Here is a 16,593-nt window from a genome sequence, read left to right as displayed (position 1 = left end):
CCTTCTGGATCCGCCACATACAACAGCAGGTCGTCCGCATACAGCGATACACGATGTTCCTCCTCACCCCGCACCAGACCCCTCCATCTCCCTGACTCCCTCAACGCCATAGCCAAAGGTTCAATCGCCAGTGCAAAGAGCAAGGGGGACAGGGGGCACCCCTGCCGGGTCCCACGGTAGAGCCTAAAGTACTCCGATCTCCTTCCATTTGTAACTACACTCGCCATTGGAGCCGCGTAGAGCAGCCTCACCCATTTGATGAATCCCTCCCCGAATCCGAACCGCTCCAGCACCTCCCACAGGTACCCCCACTCAACTCTATCAAACGCTTTCTCCGCATCCAGCGCCACCACTATCTCCGCCTCCCCCTCCACTGCCGACATCATAATAACATTTAGCAGTCTCCGCACATTCGTGTTGAGCTGCCGTCCCTTGACAAATCCTGTCTGATCCTCATGTATCACCCCTGGCACACAGTCCTCTAGCCTGGTGGCCAGGATCTTCGCCAGCAACTTAGCGTCAACATTGAGGAGCGAGATAGGCCTGTATGATCCACACTGCAAGGGGTCCTTATCCCGCTTTAGGATCAGAGAGATCAGTGCCCGCGACATCGTCGGGGGCAAAGCCCCCCCTCTCCCATGCCTCATTGAAAGCTCGCACCAACAGGGGGCTCACCAGATCCGCATACTTTTTATAAAATTCCACCGGGAACCCGTCCGGCCCCGGCGCCTTACCTGACTGCATTTGTCCAATCCCCCTGACTAGCTCCTCCAACTCTATCGGCGCCCCCAGCCCCTCTACCAGCTCCTCTTGAACCCTTGGGAACCGTAGCCTGTTCATGAAGCTCTCCATCGCCCCTCTCCCCATCGGAGGTTCTGACCGGTACAGTTCCTCGTAGAAGTCCCTAAAGACCCCATTTACTTCTGTCCCCTTCTGCACTACATTCCCACCCCTATCCGTCACTCCACCAATTTCCCTAGCCGCATCTCGCCTGCGGAGCTGATGCGCCAACATCCTGCTCGCCTTCTCCCCATACTCATATACCGTGCCCTGCGACCTCCTCCACTGTGTCTCCGCCTTTCTGGTGGTCAACAAGTCAAATTTGGCCTGCAAACTGCGCCGTTCCCCCAGCAACCCCTCCTCTGGTTCCTCCGCGTATCTCCTGTCCACATCCAGGAGCTCTCCCACCAGTCTCTCCCTCTCCTTCCTCTCCCTCCTTTTCCTATGGGCCCGGATGGAGATCAGCTCTCCCCGGATCACTGCTTTCAGAGCCTCCCAGACCATCCCCACCCAGACCTCCCCTGTATCATTGGTATCAAGATACCCCTCAATACTTCCCCGGACCTTCCTACACACCTCCTCATCAGCCAGCAGCCCCACATCCAGGTGCCAGAGCGGGCGCTGGTCCCGCTCCTCCCCCATCTACAGATCAACCCAGTGCGGAGCATGGTCTGAGATCGCTATGGCCGAATACTCTGCATCCTGCACCTTCGGGATCAATCCCCTGCTCAGGATGAAAAAATCTATTCGGGAATAGACCCTATGGACATGGGAGAAAAAGGAATACTCCCGCGCTCTCGGCCTCCCAAACCTCCAGGGATCCACCGCTCCCATCTGGTACATAAACCCCCTCAGCACTCTGGCCGCCGCCGGTCTCCTACCCGTCCTTGAACTGGACCGGTCCAGTGGGGGATCCAGCACTGTGTTAAAGTCTCCCCCCATGATCAGACCCCCTGCCCCCAGGTCCGGAATGCGGCCCAACAAGCGCCTCATGAAGCCAGCATCATCCCAATTCGGGGCATATACATTAACCAGCACCACCTTCTCTCCCTGCAGCCTACCCCTCACCATAATATATCTGCCCTCCTTGTCCGACACCACCTCAGCCGCCTCGAACACCACCCTCTTCCCCACCAGGATCGCCACCCCCCGGTTCTTCGCGTCCAATCCTGAGTGAAAAACCTGCCCCACCCACCCCTTCCTCAGACGAACCTGGTCCGCCACCTTCAAGTGGGTCTCCTGGAGCATAGCCATGTCCGCCTTCAGCCCCTTCAGATGAGAAAATACCCTGGTTCTCTTAACCGGCCCATTCAGCCCCCTCACGTTCCAGGTAATCAGCCGAATCAGAGAGCAACCTGCCCCTCTCCCCCGCCGGCTAGCCATAGCTTATCGACTGCTCGCCCCAGGCCAGCTCGCCCCGCCTGACCCGTTCCCCATGGCGATAACGCCTCTCCTCTACCCCCCCGGCCCACGCCAGCTCCTTCCTGGCCATTCCAGCAGCAACCCGGTATCCCCCCCCCACCCCCCCCAGGCTAGGACCCCACCTAGCCGCGACGCACCCTCCATGGTACTTCCGTGAGTCAGCTGACTTCTGCTGACCCGGCAGCTCCTGCCAAAACCCATCTCCTCCCGGCATGGGGTCATCCCCCTCTTGCCACACCTCCTTGGCACCGCTTCAGCGCGGGAAAGAAAACCAGTAGAGGCCATGCCCCCACCTCCAGCTCCGCCCCCCCGCCCCGCCCCGCAGCGCGGACAACCAGAGGAAAGCCCGCGCTTTCACACTGCCACACCCCACCCTTCCGACGCAGCTCCTCAAAATCCAGTTTCACCCCATCCCCTGGCCCCGTACAGAAGAGAACATATAAAGCACATACCCCCAACGTTCCCCACATACCCCACACCCATACCCAACAGACAAACCCACCCGGAAACAGAGCAAAAGAAAAGCAGCATAAAAAAAACACGTGTCAAAATTGAAGAACAGCAACAGCGAAAACAGCAACGGCCATAGTGTGTCCCCAGATCCTAGTTCGAGTCCAGTTTCTCCGCCTGTACAAAGGCCCACGCCTCCCCCGGGGACTCGAAGTAGTGGTGCCGGTCCTTATATGTCACCCACAGACGCGCAGGCTGCAGCATTCCAAATCTGACCTGCTTGGCATGCAGCACCGCCTTCGTCCGGTTGAACCCGGCCCTCCGCTTTGCCACCTCCGCACTCCAGTCCTGGTAGATTCGTACTACCGAATTCTCCCACTTGCTGCTCCTCTCTTTCTTGGCCCAGCGCAGCACACACTCCCGGTCACTAAATCGATGGAACCGCACCAGCACCGCCCGCGGGGGTTCATTTGCCTTAGGCCTCCTGGCCAGCACTCTGTGAGCTCCCTCAAGCTCCAGGGGCAAATGGAAGGACCCCGCTCCCATCAACGAGCTCAACATCGTGGTCACGTACAACTGGAGATCCGACCCCTCCAGCCCCTCCGCCAGGCCCAGGATCCTCAAATTCTTTCGCCTCGTGCGAACGTCCAGCTCCTCCAAGCGGTCTTGCCACTTTTTGTGAAGTGCCTCGTGCAACTCCACTTTCCCCACGAGGACCACGGCCTCCTCCTGCAACTCCCGGATAGACACCTCCTGGGCCGCCTGAGCTCCAAGCAGCTTGTTGGTAGTCGCATTCAGTGAGTCCAGCAACTCAGCCTTCAGCTCCGCAAAACAGCGCAGAAGAGCAGCTTGCTGCTCCTGCGCCCACTTCCACCAGTCCTCGGGTGTTCCGCCGGCCGCCATTTTGTCCTTCTTCCCCCGCTTTTCTTGTGGAGCTGCTGCAGCCTTTTCCTTTGCCCCACCCCGGGTGAGCACCATAAATTTTGGGGAATGCTCCTCTAGACACCTTCCCCCACCGGGATTCGTCGAGACAGCGCCGTTTGGGGCCCTCAAATCAGCCCAAAAGTCCTTAAGTAGCGGGAGCTGCGGTGCACTGCAAAGCCGGTTTTCTGACCGCTCCACTCCTAGTCCAGGCCATCCACCGGTGGAGAAGCTGAGAAGGAGTGTTCCCACACGGGGAAAATTCCAAACAGCACCACTACGAGCACTTAAAAGAGCCCCAAAGTCCGAAAATAGTGGGAGCCACTGAACGTGCGGCTTAGCTCCGCATCACCGCTACTGGAAGTCCGTCTCCGCTTCTTCAATGGCCTTGGTGAGATCTTTTCACAGTTCTTCCCTCTGCTGCTAGAATTCAGCTTTCATAAAGGCTCTCAGGTCAGTTTGAGACCTATAAGCTGGCCCTTCCCCCGCTAGCATGCTTGCAGAGGCTTTTGTTTGTTGGTGTTCAGACAAATCTTGCACTGTTTCTGAGGGTCTGATAACCAAGAAACATCCTATTCCTGGGGGAAAATACTCCTTGAACATTCACCCACGCCTTTTCATCGAAATTCCAACCCGTGCTGCCCAAAAATGAGCTCTTTTCTGCAACCTTAGGCAGGAGCTGCCTCTGTGTGCTCACTCACTTCATGATGCACACCGGAAGTCCTCAGGGATAGGATTTCTGAGCATCTGGAAAGACACTGCTTGATTAGGGATAGTCAGCACGGATTTGTGAGGGCTAAGTCTTGCCTTACAAGTCTTATTGACTTCTTTGAGGAGGTGACCAAGCATGCGGATGAAGGTAAAGCAGTGGATGTAGTGTACATGGATTTTAGTAAGGCATTTGATAAGGTTCCCCATTGTTGGCTTGTACAGAAAGTAAGGAGGCATGGGATAGTGGGAAATTTGGCCAGTTGGATAACAAACTGGCTAACCGATAGAAGACAGAGAGTGGTGGTGGATGGCAAATATTCAGCCTGGAGCCCAGTTATCAGTGGCGTACCGCAGGGATCAGTTCTGGGTCCTCTGCTGTTTGCGATTTTCATTAACGACTTGGATGAGGGAGTTGAAGGGTGGGTCAGTAAATTTGCAGATGATACGAAGATTGGTGGAGTTGTGGATAGTGAGGAGGGCTGTTGTCGGCTTCAAAGAGACATAGATAGGATGCAGAGCTGGGCTGAGAAGTGGCAGATGGAGTTTAACCCTGACAAGTGTGAGGTTGTCCATTTTGGAAGGACTAATATGAATGCGGAATACAGGGTTAACGGTAGGGTTCTTGGCAATGTGGAGGAGCAGAGAGATCTTGGGGTCTATGTTCATAGATCTTTGAAAGTTGCCACTCAAGTGGATAGAGCTGTGAAGAAGGCCTATGGTGTGCTAGCATTCATTAGCAGAGGGATTGAATTTAAGAGCCGTGACGTGATGATGCAGCTGTACAAAACCTTGGTCAGGCCACATTTGGAGTACTGTGTGCAGTTCTGGTCGCCTCATTTTAAGAAGGATGTGGAAGCTTTGGAAAAGGTGCAAAGGATGTTGCCTGGAATGGAGAGTAGGTCATACGAGGAAAGGTTGAGGGTGCTAGGCCTTTTCTCATTAGAACGGAGAAGGATGAGGGGTGACTTGATAGAGGTTTATAAGATGATTAGGGGAATAGATAGAGTAGACAGTCAGAGACTTTTTCCCCCGAGGGGAACACACCATTACAAGGGGACATAAATTTAAGATAAATGGTGGAAGATATAGAGGGGATGTCAGAGGTAGGTTCTTTACCCAGAGAGTAGTGGGGGCATGGAATGCACTGCCTGTGGAAGTAGTTGAGTCAGAAACGTTAGGGACCTTCAAGCGGCTATTGGATAGGTACATGGATTAGGGTAGAATAATGGAGTGTAGATTAACTTCTTCTTCAGGGCAGCATGATAGCATTGTGGATAGCACTATTGCTTCACAGCTCCAGGGTCCCAGGTTCGATTTGGGTCACTGTCTGTGTGGAGTCTGCACATCCTCCCCATGTGTGCGTGGATTTCCTCCGGGTACTCCGGTTTCCTCCCACAATCCAAAGATGTGCAGGTTGGGTGGATTGGCCATGCAAAATTGCCCTTAGTGTCCAAAATTCTATGATTAACCTAGGACAAAAGTTCGGCACAACATCGTGGGACGAAGGGCCTGTTCTGTGCTGTATTTCTCTATCTAAATCCCCTTTTAGCACACACACCCTGCATATCCACCTACCCCCCATAAAGCCCTCGCTTCGAGTGCAAATCCCATCACTTCCCTTGTCCAAATATATACACCATTGGCTCCTTTAGCCCATACATCTGGATGCAGTGAAACAAAAAAGAAGAGACAAAAAGGAAGAAAATACAGTCCTGGTTACATCGTCACATGGCCATTTCTCAATTTCTCAGTTCTGCCACAGTCCTTCTGCCTTCGCAAACTCCTCCGCTGGTTCCGCCGTTCCAAAATAAAAGTCCTTGAACTTATAAGTCAACCTCAGCTTCGCTGGATATACAATGCCGCACTGCACCTTGCTGATGTACAGTGCCCTCTTCACCCGGTTGAAAGCAGCCCGCCTCGTCGCCAGCTCCACCGTAAAGTCCTGGTATACACGTATACCAGCTCCAGCCCACTGCACCACCCTCCTCTGCTTGGCCCAGCACAGGACCTTCTCTTTCACACAGTACCTATGGAAGCACAAAGTCACTACTCTTGGTGGCTCACCCGCCTTTGGTACAGGCCTCCCCGACCGATGAGCCCGATCCAGTTCATATTGGGAGGGATCCTCCCCCTGCCCCAATAGTTTCGCCAGCATAGCGGCAAAATACTCCGCCGGCCTCGGCCCTTCAACTCCTTCGGGCAGCCCCACAATCCTCAAATTCAGTCGCCTGGACCTGTTTTCCAGATCCTCCAATTTTCCTTGCAGATTCTTGTTCCCCTCCATCGCCTTCCGCATCTCCTACCCCATCGAGGTAAGTTGGTCACCTTGCTGCGCCACCGTCTCCTCCACTACCTTCAGCGCCTCCCCTTGCGCCCGCACCTCCGCCATTGCACTCGCCACCGCCGTCATCACCGGAGAAATCGCCTCGTCCACCAGCACACTCAAAACCTCCCTCATCTCCTTCCTCATCGCCTCCAGGTGTTTTGTAAACTGCCTTTTGAATTCTGCAGCCATTACCTTAGTTATTTCTTCAGCCTTCAGCAATGCGGCCTCCCCTGGTGCTCCAGCTGCCTTTTTCCCTGGTGACCCCGTGGTGACCTCTCCACTCCCCGACGGGCCCTCAGCTGTTCTTTTACCGGCCGTTGTCTTGCTGATTGTGTTGTTCCTTGTTTCTTAATAAAGCTCGTAGTCTCAAAGGTGGAGAAGATGCTTTATTGTGAGTTTGTTCTGTCTTCAGAGCTTAACTTACGGCTACCTCAAATGCTGCCTGCCTGTGTGTCTGTGTCTTGCTACCAGTTCTCCCTTCTTTGAAGTGTGTCCTCACTTCCTGTCCCTGTGTATTTATAGTTCTCCCGTGCTCCCTCTAGTGCTTGCTCAGTTGTATTGCATCTGCACTGATACACAATCACCACCCTGATCCTGGACATCTTCTACTGTGCCTCCTCCGTGCCTTCTCCCTGCCTTTGACGCCTCCGTGGACCCTGGGACCGGGCTTAAAGCCCCGAAAATGCCGTTCCCGATCGGGAGCCCTCCGTTGCGCGACCGCCTCCCGCCCACCGTCACCGCAAGTCCGCCCTCTAATTCTGGTTTTGAAGCATCTCTATTTTAAATCACTTCACCATTGATGGGCGCGTGTTCCGTTACCTAGACCTAAGCCCCGGAATACCCTCCCTGCACCTCGTTGCCTCTGTACCTCACATTCCTTCTTTAAGATACTCCTTAAAACTTACTCTTCGACCAAGATTTTGGCCATCTGACATATCTCCTTATACCTTTTGGTGTTATGTTTTGTTACATAATGCTCCTGTGATGCACCTGGGGACTGTTATAAGGCACTGTTATAAAGATAAGTTGTTGTTCCTAACTCTACTTCTAGGTTGTAGCCAATGGGAGTTGGGCAGATTAGATCTTTGTTTCTATTGTCGCAGAAAAAACTATTTTTCCCATGATGCGGTGCTATTACAATTCAGCCCTTTGCTTTAGAATTCTTATATTTGAAAGATGCAATCAAATGCTGTATTAATTGTTTTATCTTTAAAATATTTGTAATTAATTTAACATCCCTGTCCTGTATGTATTGCTTGAAGCATTGGAACTCTTAACTGCAATCGTAATCAAACATTTCTAACAAAAACGTCAGTGTATTCACACTGTGGCTGATTGTACAAGTATTTGGCAGCTGAAGGCTTGATGTGCATTCTTCATTGTATTGAAGCAGTCAAATTTGTGTTTTTTGTATGGCTTCTTTTGATGTTTCATTGTTTTCAAAAAAATAAATTTAGTGTATCCAATAATTCTTTTCCAATTAAGGGGCAATTTAGCATGGTCAATCCACCTACCCTGCACATCTTTGGGTTGTGGGGGTGAAACCCATGCAACACGGGGAGAATGTGCAAACTCCACACGGACAGTGACCCAGGGCCGGTAATCGAACCTGGTTCCTCAGCGCTCTAACCACTATGCCACCGCGCTGCCCGATGTTTCAATGTTAACCCTGCCAGTTTGTCTTAAGAGTCATAGAGTTTTGCGGTAGGGAAACTAATTAACTTTGCTGTACCCAGTTTGCAGGACACATAAGAATATAATAATTACCTTGACCAGAAAAGAGAAAAAAAAATAAACATTGGCCGTAGATTTCTGGCTGTTGTCACCGGCGGGACCTTCCAGTCCTGTTGACGGCGCACCCGCTAGTGATGAGGGGTGCATTCAGTGCGAAAACCCGTTGACAATGGCAGGACCAGAAAACACCTCTGCCGGCCGATGGTGGGCTGCCTCCGCCGTGGCGGAGTACACTACAGATTGTGCGGAAAATTCCACCCATTATGTTTATAGTAAAATTAACTTTCTCCAACCACAGCAATATTTTAGTATGCATTACATGTGTCTATAATTTATTTATTGAAATTCAGTTAAACTGTGTGGTGGCAATCTTTTTGAGAGGTTAATTTGATTTGGGGAAAGGATGAATAAATATCGTTTATGACAAAGATGAAAGGATCATAGAAAATTCCCTTGTCTACAAAAATGTCTGTAGTTGGCTTCAAAGCATGCTGTAAATGCGATGCAAGAACTTTAGACTAACAATCCTCCAATGAATAAAGCTTTCCACTCCTGTTTTACCTATTCTTTAAATACATCAGAAATGTAAATTACGATCTTCTCTTCCACAATATCTTACAAAAAGCCTTTGAAATAGGAAAGTAACTACTCGAGAAAAACAAAACAAAATGAAAAGCATAATTTTAAATTTAATTTAGAACACACGCAATAAATTGAACATTGAGGAGACTATATTGTTGCAATAATGTCTAAAGATTAATTAAGTAATGTTTGTTTTACAGAGATTCTGTGATTTAATGATTGGCTACATTGGCCACTATGGCAGAACCTGTTTCAGTTGTTATTCAACATCAAAGAGATTCACTTGGTGCTATTGTGTCTTTAAGAGAAAGTTATTTAATACCTATAAAATGTGTCTGTCTACCATCAGCGTTTCCTCTGAAGTATACTCCTGTTTGGTTTTGGTATTTGCATATCCATTGTTTTTGGTACAAATTAGGCACAGATAACAGATGATATATGTCAGTGTATAATCTCAATATCGTATGAAAAAGCATGCTCTCTTTTGCATTTAGTTACTTAAATTCATAGCACATGCTAAGTCATCATGAAGATTCAGCAAGATTTTTGAATAATTAACCATAGAATCTCTACAATGCAGTAAGAAGTCATTTGGCCTATCGAGTCTGCACGGACCCTCTGAAAGAGCACCCTACCTAGGGCCATGCCTCCAACATATCCCCGTAACCCAGTAATCCCACCTAACCTTTTGGACACTAAGGGCAATTTTGCATGGCAAATCCACCTAACCTGCACATCTTTGGACTGTGGGAGGAAACTGGAGTACACAGACAAAACCCACGCAGATACTGGTAGAATATAGAAACTGCACACAGTCGCCCAAGGCTGGATTGAACCTGGATCACTGGCGCTGTGAGGTAGCAGTGCTATCCATCGTGCCGCCAAATCAATAGTTATTGATTTGTTTCTTTAAAGTTTTAAGAAGTGTTGCTCTTATTTTCAAACCTCATTTAATTGTATTTCCTTCTGCATTATTTATAATGACTGGTGAAAAAAAAATCCAATTGTACTAATGTTGCTGATCCTTTCTTTCCTGGGGCACATAATTTATTAACCAGCTCCCCCTCCAAACTACTTATCTGCACCAAAGGGCAGCTGCAATGAAATGTTCTGTTTACTGGTGCTCCAGTCTTGCAGTGTTCGCAGCCATGTGCAATGATGTCCATTTTTAAAAACCTTCCCTTACGACAGCCAATGCTGTTCACTAAATTGGTATGTAATCATAAAAAACAGAATAATTGTTGTTGGATCGACCATTAGAAGCTGCTTGAAAATTGACCCATTTAAATTTTCCCTCAGTTTTTCTTTGCTTCCCATGGGGAAATGCTGAGAACTATTACCACCCTCACGAGAGAACCTCAATGTAGCAAGAGTTGAAGCAATGAATAACTGTGCCTGTCACTCTTTCACATGACACATAGATAAAGCGAATCACTGTGCTGCCAGAACATTTTGTTAATTTTTCATCGAGAGAGAAGTCTTATTTAATGTTTTCCATTTCAAGAGGTTCGGAAGGTGGGAGGAGGCGGAGATGAAGCGCAGTTACTTTCCTTTGCTTATAATTTGTAGTAAAACATTTTTTCTATTTGCTGCAGATAATGCAAACAAACTCCTCGTTTGAGATATTTTTACAAATTCAGTGTTTTTTTTATTTGATTCAATTTTACAGGAAAAAATGCAGAAACTGAAAACATTTTCACCCTCTAAAAAATTGGAGGTTCACCACATTTCACCTAAACATTTGAGTTGTAATCTATCCAATTTTTAAAAATACGGTTTTACATCTCTCCTATATTGTGTGTAGTTTGACTCCAGGTGTGTGATTAACAATTAACGTCAGTTTTTCAGTTCTAAAGTAATTTGACATTGTTAAGTGAGGAGCAGTGATCAGAGAATGCAGGTGTGACAATACAGCAGGTTCCAGAATCAGGGATGATCCACTGTCCACTATGATCCACTGTCCACTTTGATCTTCTGTAAAATACTGAATTTGACAGCTGCTTTCTGCAGTTCAATTGCAATTAATTTCATTGTAGGAAATCATTTCAGCCAGATTTGATTTAAGAAATAGGAGAACAATAATTTTCTTTGAACAAAAAAAGAATGGGTTACATACCTTGCTCATCAACTGTGCAGTGTCCACCACTACGAATACCTTTCCCCCTGATGGCATTTAACTGCTCATGTAAATTCTTATATTAAGCAGAATTACATGTTTCATTGTATTTGGTACTTCTTCGGAGGGGAGATGGATTAATAAAATTAGAACAGAACCTGGCAATACCTGGTACTTCCCACTGATGACTAGAGCTACACATGTACACATAACAATCTGGTCAGCTGATGTAGTTTATGAGCACACTCTAAATTGTAGCTGTTCACGGAGATTCTTATGTCATGGTCATCTCGTTATCTGCAATTGGGACTGGAAGAGGTACTGATCAGGACTCTTCTCAGTGGAATTGTTGCTTATTGACTGGTCTGAAAGTGTATTTTAGTCAGATAAAATGGGGACGGGGTGGGGTGAAATTTCAGGTGATGTGAAATATCCTCCACTATTTTACTTCAGGTCACTCGACATTGAAAATACATTCACATCTGTTTTTGGAATTTAGATTGTTAGTAATGGGTATTTAAACAATTTAACCTCACCAAACCTTGAATTTTCTATTGATCCAACTTGATAGTTGAGGGGACTGTAAAGGTTAGCTAATTCATAGGTTGGTTCAAAATCTAGGACTCCTTTTCCTCTTGGTGATAAAATTAGGTGGCAGAGTTGGAAACAAATATGACCCATCAGAAACGCTAACAGAAAAGCAAAATACTATGGGAGCTGGGAATCTGAAATAAAAACAGAAATGCTGGAAACACTCAGCAGGCTCTGCAGAGTTTATGGTGAGAGAAACAAAGCAAACATTTCTCACTGATGATCTTTTATTAAAACTGTAAGAGCATAGTTACAAAATGTCAGCTGATTTTCTCTCTCTACAGATGCTATTATATTTTTATTGCCTGTACTAACTTGACTGGACTGCTGCTAAGATTGCCATCTGGCCTGTGTCTGTTATTTGGAAATTTCTAAAGTATAACTAACATTAAATAGCAATTTAAAAATGCAAGCACACATCAATTTTGAAATGGTCCATGATGTTTCAGCAGCAGCAAGTAAAATATCAGAACCTATCTAAAGTTGTTGGCCACTCTATCATGATACGCATCATGGGGCTGTTTCAAAGTTTAGTGTGTGACAGCAGCCCAAATAATGTTTTCTAGTTATAAAAGTTTGAACTTGTGGCTTTTTATTAATATGAAGGTTTTGCTCCTCATAAGAATTGTAGCTCGCACGTTCGGAGAGCCATTGTTACCTGCTTCTCAGCAGGATGTTGTGGTCGCCATGGAAACAGACCAGTGCGCTACTGCAAAAGGTGTCACTACAACCACCATAGCAGTGAGATTGGTGCTGCAGCAGAGACTCACCTTTACCAGACTTCGCCCCCTCCGATGAACACCAGAGAGTGTGGTGCAGAGGAACTAGTCTGTACTGTGGAATCAGTGGTCAGGTAATCAATAATATTAATCCTTAAAATTGGATCTTCTTGATGATATACTGTCATGGATGTTCCGTACACATTTGTCATGGTTAACAAAAGTTGTTTCGTAATAGCCTGAACTCCTGTAGCGAAGACAGTATATGCACTGTAATTAATCAGTTTTAAAATACAGACTTTAGGTTTGCTTTTGCCTTTAGCTGCCTTAGCCCTAAACTCTGGGATTCTGGGTCCCTCAATCTCTCAACCCATCTGCTTCTCCTTTGAGATCCTGCTTAAAATCCATTTCTTTGATCAAGCATTTGGTCACTTGTTTGAGAACAAAGTTATTTCACTGCAAGCTAATAAAAATGAAAATCATCTAGATCCTTTAAATTATCAAGAAAAATCCCCACAAACCCTTGAAACCACTTGACAACAGAGATCATTTCTTCTGGGGAGCAGGTGTTTTAGAAATGTAAGGGTTGTCTGGGCTCTCAGCCAAGCTTACATAATGAGGGTTGGCTGAATGGCCAGAAACTATTGGAGTAAGAATCCCTTGAGAAAGCATTGTTTGATTGACAGTATGTTTGTTTACACAAGTTATGGTTTGAAGGGTTTATGGTTTTAGTTTTTGATACTTTAAAGGATCGGGATGATTAACATTTTATCAGCTTGCAGTGAAATAATTTTTTTCAACATAGGAGAAAGTTATGAATGGATTACTTTTTTTCCAAAGTTTATTTTTAGACATACGACTATACGCGATAGGATTCACTGGTTTTAGACAGTGTACAGAGGGTCAGTGGGCACAGACTTGCCATGACCTGGCATATGGGGCATGAGGGGCTATGCAGAGGAGGTGGAAATACAGAGCTTGCATAGGGGGCATGAGGAGGACCTTTTGAACTTGGCTCTTGAATGGTTTCTTCATGCAGTCTAGTGTTCACGATTCCTCTGAGGGGCTGTGAAGCACGACTCTTTAAAAACTTGCCTGACTCCGTGAAAATTCCGTGTTTGATGAAGGCTTTTGACAGGAATCTGCCCGCATTCTTGAAAATCAGACAGTCTGGGGCTGGGCTCGGGAATCCTGGAGTCAAGACTCGCGCACCGTTTTTAAAGGGCTCCCGAGTCGTTCCAACTCTGTGAAAATCCAGGTCAGATTTTAGTTTTTAAAATATCATCATCTTGTATTAAAAAATGCCAAAGGCTCTATGTGAGCAGCTGATTGCTTGGCCAGGATCGGAAATTCATTTTGTTGAACTCTGAAAGAAATGAAATGGGTAAAAGAGTGAAACTCCCCTAAGAGCTGGAAACATGGCCTTTAGACGACTTCAAAATTTTGTCATTACTGATTTCAGGGTGTAATGTGCAACTGAGGGAATTAATGACGGTTGGGATCAAAATACATTTATTGAGAGGAATTTGTCTTTTTAGAATTGGGACTGATTCTGATATTATTCCCAAAATGAGAATGTTTAGCAGTTGTAACTGTTTGTTTTACTGCAGCTTGCTAAAAGAGGCTGAATACCATGCAGAGCAACGGGAGTTTGAATTAAATCGAAGAAGACAAATGGGGCTGTCCTTGTCCCAGCCTTCACTGGACAATATGGAGTATGATAACAAGGATGATGATAAAAATGATCAGCGACTATTAAGCCAGTTTGGAATCTGGGTTTTGGTAGGTAAATAAAATGCCGATTGTAATTCAGCACTTATGTTTATATTGGAACAAACCTAGTGCATGGAAGATAATGGATGCTTGTGAGTGAACTGAAAGATGTTAATGGCCTGAATATTCAGATATGGGGAGCAGCGAATGACTCAACTTAAGTCAGAAACCTGAGGCAGTCTCAATGGGCACACATGCATGGTATGTATGCAGGAGGTTTAAACTTCCGATTGCCGGTTTTATGTTGCTGAGTGGCTACACGATTCCCTACAATAGCGAAATCAGATGGCTAGAATCACGGAGACTTGGGCTGTTTGCCCTATATGTACCCTGGTTTTTACACTGACTTACTCAGAGCTTTTCCTAGCAGGTGTAAAGGCTGCTAAGGAGCAGAGCTTGAAGTAAATCAGCCCCCCCCCCCCCCCCCCCAAACATACCCACACACGCAAAATCACCCCTCCACCCAGCTTGGAAGTGCTCACACCCTCTTTCCTGATAAAAGTTCTTGCATCCCCTCCCCATACCATGTTCATTCTGTTCTTCCTGTCATATCATCCCCAACAACAGTGACAGTGCTCAGCCTGTCCCCCTGGTATTGATCACTCCCCCCGTCCCCCACACCTTCTGATAATGTTCACCCCCACCCGACAATGTGTACTTCAATAACATCTCCCTCATCCCCACCCCCTCCGATAATGTTTACCCGTTCCTGACTCATCTTCTGAAATCCCTAGCTCCTGGACAGTTGATGCTTGGAGAATCTGCATTGTCACAGGCTGTGGGGGGAGAAGGACTGAACCAGGTTCCATCGAGGGGAGAGGCTGAGCATTGTTGAAAGGGGAAGGTGTGCAATGTTGGCGGGGCGAACACTATTGGGGGCGGTGAATATTGTTGGAGGGAGGTGGATGTGAAGTGTTTTAGAATAGAATAGAACAGTACAGCACAGAACAGGCCCTTCGGCCCTCGATGTTGTGCCGAGCAATGATCACCCTACTTAAACCCACGTAACCCGTATACCCATAACCCAACAATCCCCCCATTAATCTTACACTACGGGCAATTTAACATGGCCAATCCACCTAACCCGCTCATCTTTGGACTGTGGGAGGAAACCGGAGCACCCGGAGGAAACCCACGCACACACGAGGAGGACGTGCAGACTCCACACAGACAGTGACCCAGCCGGGAATCGAACCTGGGACCCTGGAGCTGTGAAGCATTGATGCTAACCACCATGCTACCGTGAGGTGAGTTTTGGGGGTGACCGCTTCATTTAAAAACAGTGTAAGCCAGTGAACTGAAGACAGCCCTAAGAGCTGTGTCTTCAGTTTATGACAAACAAGGGCGGTGGTTTCGCTAGAATTATGCACTCTGTTCATCGCTGGATCCCAGACTGGAAGGTGCCAAGGTTTCATTGTAAAATGGTGGGTGGAATTTTCTCATTTATTTCTAACTGTTGGGCAGTGGAGGGCAACCTGCAGTGCTGGTCACCCTGCCTTTTTTCAAACACTCAAGGAAAAAAAAGTTAATGGGCCCCACCAGGAACCTCGGCTGCTGAGACATCAGGGTGTCCCGATCAAAATAAAAAGGCAAAGGCCCCATGGAACCTCCCCACACCTCCCCTCACAGATACATGACTCCCCAATGGAGGGGCAGTGTCAGGTGACTGCCAGGGTACTACTGCCTGGACTGACACGGTGTACTCCCCCAGCAGCTACTGCTTGCCAGGTCCCCGTTGGTTCAGACCTGGTGTAGGCCCTGTTGATGTTACATGGCAGGGGATTTCAACGGCAGGAGCCTCATTACGTCATTGGCGGAGGGTGGGGGTTATCATAAGATTTACAGTGCAGGAGGAGGACATTCTGCCCATCGGGCCTACACCGGCCCCTTAAGAGCACCCTACCTAAGCCCACACAGCCTCCCTATCCCCGTAACCCAGGAAACCCACCTAACGTTTGGACTATGGGGCAATTTAGCATGACCAATCCACCTAACCTTTGGACTATGGGAGAAAACCGGAGCACCCAGAGGAAATCCACAGGGAGAACATGCAGACTCTGCACAGACATTGACCGAAGCTGGGAATTGAACCTGGGTCCCTCGTGCTGTGAAGCAACAGCGATAACCACTGTGCTATTGTGCCACCCCAAATCAAGGCAGTACTTTAATCATAGAATCATAGAATGCAGTGAAGAAGGTGGCTATTTGGGCTATCAAGTCTGCACCGACCCGTCAAAGGACTACCCTACCTAGGCCCAATCCCCCGTCCTATTCCTTCAACCTCACAATACGGAACAATTTAGAATGGTCAATCCACCTAACCTGTGCATCTTTGGACTTTGGGAGGAAACCGGAGCACCCCAGAGGAAATCCATGAAGACACGAGGAGAAAGTGCAAACTCCACACAGACAGTCACCCAAGGTCAGGCCCAAGCTGGGAATTAAACCTGGGTCTTTGGTGCTGTGAG

The 16,593-nt window shown here is 47.5% G+C and overlaps 1 protein-coding gene across 7 annotated transcripts in view; it reads left to right on the top strand.

Moving 5' to 3' along the window:
- Window positions 1-16,593, top strand: part of LOC119951685 (protein unc-79 homolog) — a 269,084-nt gene that overhangs the window by 64,643 nt on the left and 187,848 nt on the right. For all 7 annotated transcript variants that reach the window (XM_038774926.1, XM_038774915.1, XM_038774945.1 and 4 more), the window contains 2 exons: window positions 12,257-12,486; window positions 13,963-14,134. In XM_038774926.1, coding sequence (XP_038630854.1) covers window positions 12,257-12,486; window positions 13,963-14,134 — 402 coding nt within the window. The remainder of the gene's footprint in view (window positions 1-12,256; window positions 12,487-13,962; window positions 14,135-16,593) is intronic.

Source organism: Scyliorhinus canicula, chromosome 2 (genome assembly GCF_902713615.1).
Source record: "Scyliorhinus canicula chromosome 2, sScyCan1.1, whole genome shotgun sequence".
In the NCBI taxonomy this organism is placed as follows: domain Eukaryota; kingdom Metazoa; phylum Chordata; class Chondrichthyes; order Carcharhiniformes; family Scyliorhinidae; genus Scyliorhinus; species Scyliorhinus canicula.
The sequence above is the reverse complement of the archived record's forward strand: the minus strand, read 5'-3'. Positions and strand labels throughout refer to the sequence as shown.